The 1,976-nt window shown below is 49.5% G+C and overlaps 1 protein-coding gene across 1 annotated transcript; it reads left to right on the top strand.

Moving 5' to 3' along the window:
- Window positions 1–1,441: 1,441 nt before the first annotated feature.
- Window positions 1,442–1,933, top strand: VTN49DRAFT_2192 (uncharacterized protein; the record flags this gene model as incomplete). Its single annotated transcript, XM_069409890.1, has 2 exons — window positions 1,442–1,838; window positions 1,890–1,933. 2 exons carry the CDS (start codon window positions 1,442–1,444, stop codon window positions 1,931–1,933), a joined length of 441 nt encoding a protein of 146 aa, XP_069269949.1.
- Window positions 1,934–1,976: the final 43 nt, after the last annotated feature.

The following is a 1,976-nucleotide window of genomic DNA, read 5'->3' as shown; positions in this document are numbered from 1 at the left end:
GTACAAGTAAGGAGGTCTCCCCCAGAAGTACCGGTACAACCCTAACAATAACACGGGTCGCCTCTGGCCGTGCAACACACGTCACAATACGTATTTCACCATTACGTACCAGCTCGTAACTGGCTCATTTCAACAGGGGGCTTGTAGATTGGACCGAGGGGTACAGTAGATACGCTAAACTTGAAATAGTTAAGTGTCCACGTGATGCACGGATTTTACATAGCAGATTATGAGCATTTTCAGCCGACATATTAGTCACATGAATAATCTCTATCTCTCTGAACTACCCGTTACTTTTTTTTTTTTTTTATTTTATTATTGAGCCCAATGTGCTGTATTGCCCTGCCCTGGCCGTTAAACCTGTGGTGTTTGGAAGTCGGACATTCAAGTACATCAATCAGCGGCAGTGACCCAGCTGAACACTGGGCACGCTCCGATCGGCGCTGGGGACGCCCAGCAGCTGCAAGAAGACTCTAGTTAGCGAGCTGATATTGGGGCCCCGGCTGGTGACCAACAAAACGACAAGGATTACATACCCACTCCGCCGCCGCCGTCACCCGCTTCTATCGGCAATGACGGGACGAGCTTGTAAAGAGTGCATGGTATTTTGTCCAGAAAATGAGATCACGGTAAGCAAACCTCAAGGTGATACTGGTCGAGATGTTCATGGTAAGACACCACATCCGGATAAAAAAAAACTCACCTATATGGAAAATTGGACGGCTACATTTTGCGCAGGAGTCAGAAGTACTATGTACAGCACACAGTCGAGACAGAAGCTTTTCAAGGCAGCGATAGAGAGGAAACTGAGGAGGTGAAAGGATTTACCGGCGTGGGCTGCCGGAGCCTCCAAAGAACCGCCCCGAAATGCTGAGGCAATCCTATGGCAGAATAATTGTTGAGGCCGAGCATAACACTTCCAAAGTCACGCGGAGAGAGAGAGTCCTGGGAGCAAGTGCACAAGTGAGACCTCTCAATGCAGAGCACAAATCCTGGACTGTGGTGTGTACACACCTGCAAGTTCGACAAGCACGGGGGGCCTGTCAAGGCGAGACTAGTTCGAGGAAATCAGCAGATGAGAGACATGTTACGGGTGTTTTACGGTATTTTACGGAAGGGACACGTGATTTCGTCCTGTTAACCCCGACTCACCCTGTCCCGTCCTTCCCTCCTCCTCTAAGACCTCATCATCCTTAACGTCTTGGAAGCCATCAATTTCCAGAATTATTGTCTTTTATCACTCGCTCTGTCCACCCTTTCCCGTCAGCCTGCGCTGCCACCTCTTTCCGCGCGTCATCATAATAGACGCGCACAGAGGCAATCCTCGTGCTTTTCGAACCCTTTCTGTTCGTTCGAGGGCCCCGCCTCACCTGCGGCTTTCGGACCTTTCACTCGCCTCGTTTCTTTCAGAGCATCCCCTTCACTTTCCTGCTTCAACAGAATGTTTTTCGACGACCTTTTCATCACGCTGCTCGGGCGTAAATATACTCTCGACGCCTGGCCAGCTCAGGTGTCAAGTGATCACAATGGACTGCAGAAGGCGTATTGCCTTTTGCATACTCGAACAGAGGATTTGCCAAAGCCAAGGCAAACTCGGTACACTCATTTAAAAGCTCGGGAGATCTATGGAAAAATCTATTTAATTTCGAAGACACTGTTCGTTCTCGTCGCCACCTCCGTTTCGACCTCAAAGCTCGTATCCTTCCGCGCAGATGAGATCATCCCATTCTTAGAACAATGGTGGAAGCAATATCCACCTTCAGATAGCTTTGTATGCCACGCGGATGCCCTCTTACATGCGCTGGAAGGGAGAAGAAGGCGGGGAGAACTGGTACCAAGTAAGACGGATCTCTGTCCGGTTTCCTTGAAGGCATACTAATTTGACCAAGGGGTCAAAAAAAAGCAGAACCTTTCGAAACCCAAAGAATCCTAACGTGGAGCCGCTTACGGGTGCCTTGGAACCACAAACAGAGCCA

Source organism: Thermomyces lanuginosus, assembly GCF_041956635.1.
Source record: "Thermomyces lanuginosus strain ATCC 200065 unplaced genomic scaffold VTN49scaffold_24, whole genome shotgun sequence".
In the NCBI taxonomy this organism is placed as follows: domain Eukaryota; kingdom Fungi; phylum Ascomycota; class Eurotiomycetes; order Eurotiales; family Trichocomaceae; genus Thermomyces; species Thermomyces lanuginosus.
Note: the sequence above shows the minus strand (reverse complement) of the source record. Positions and strands in the feature narration are given on the sequence as shown.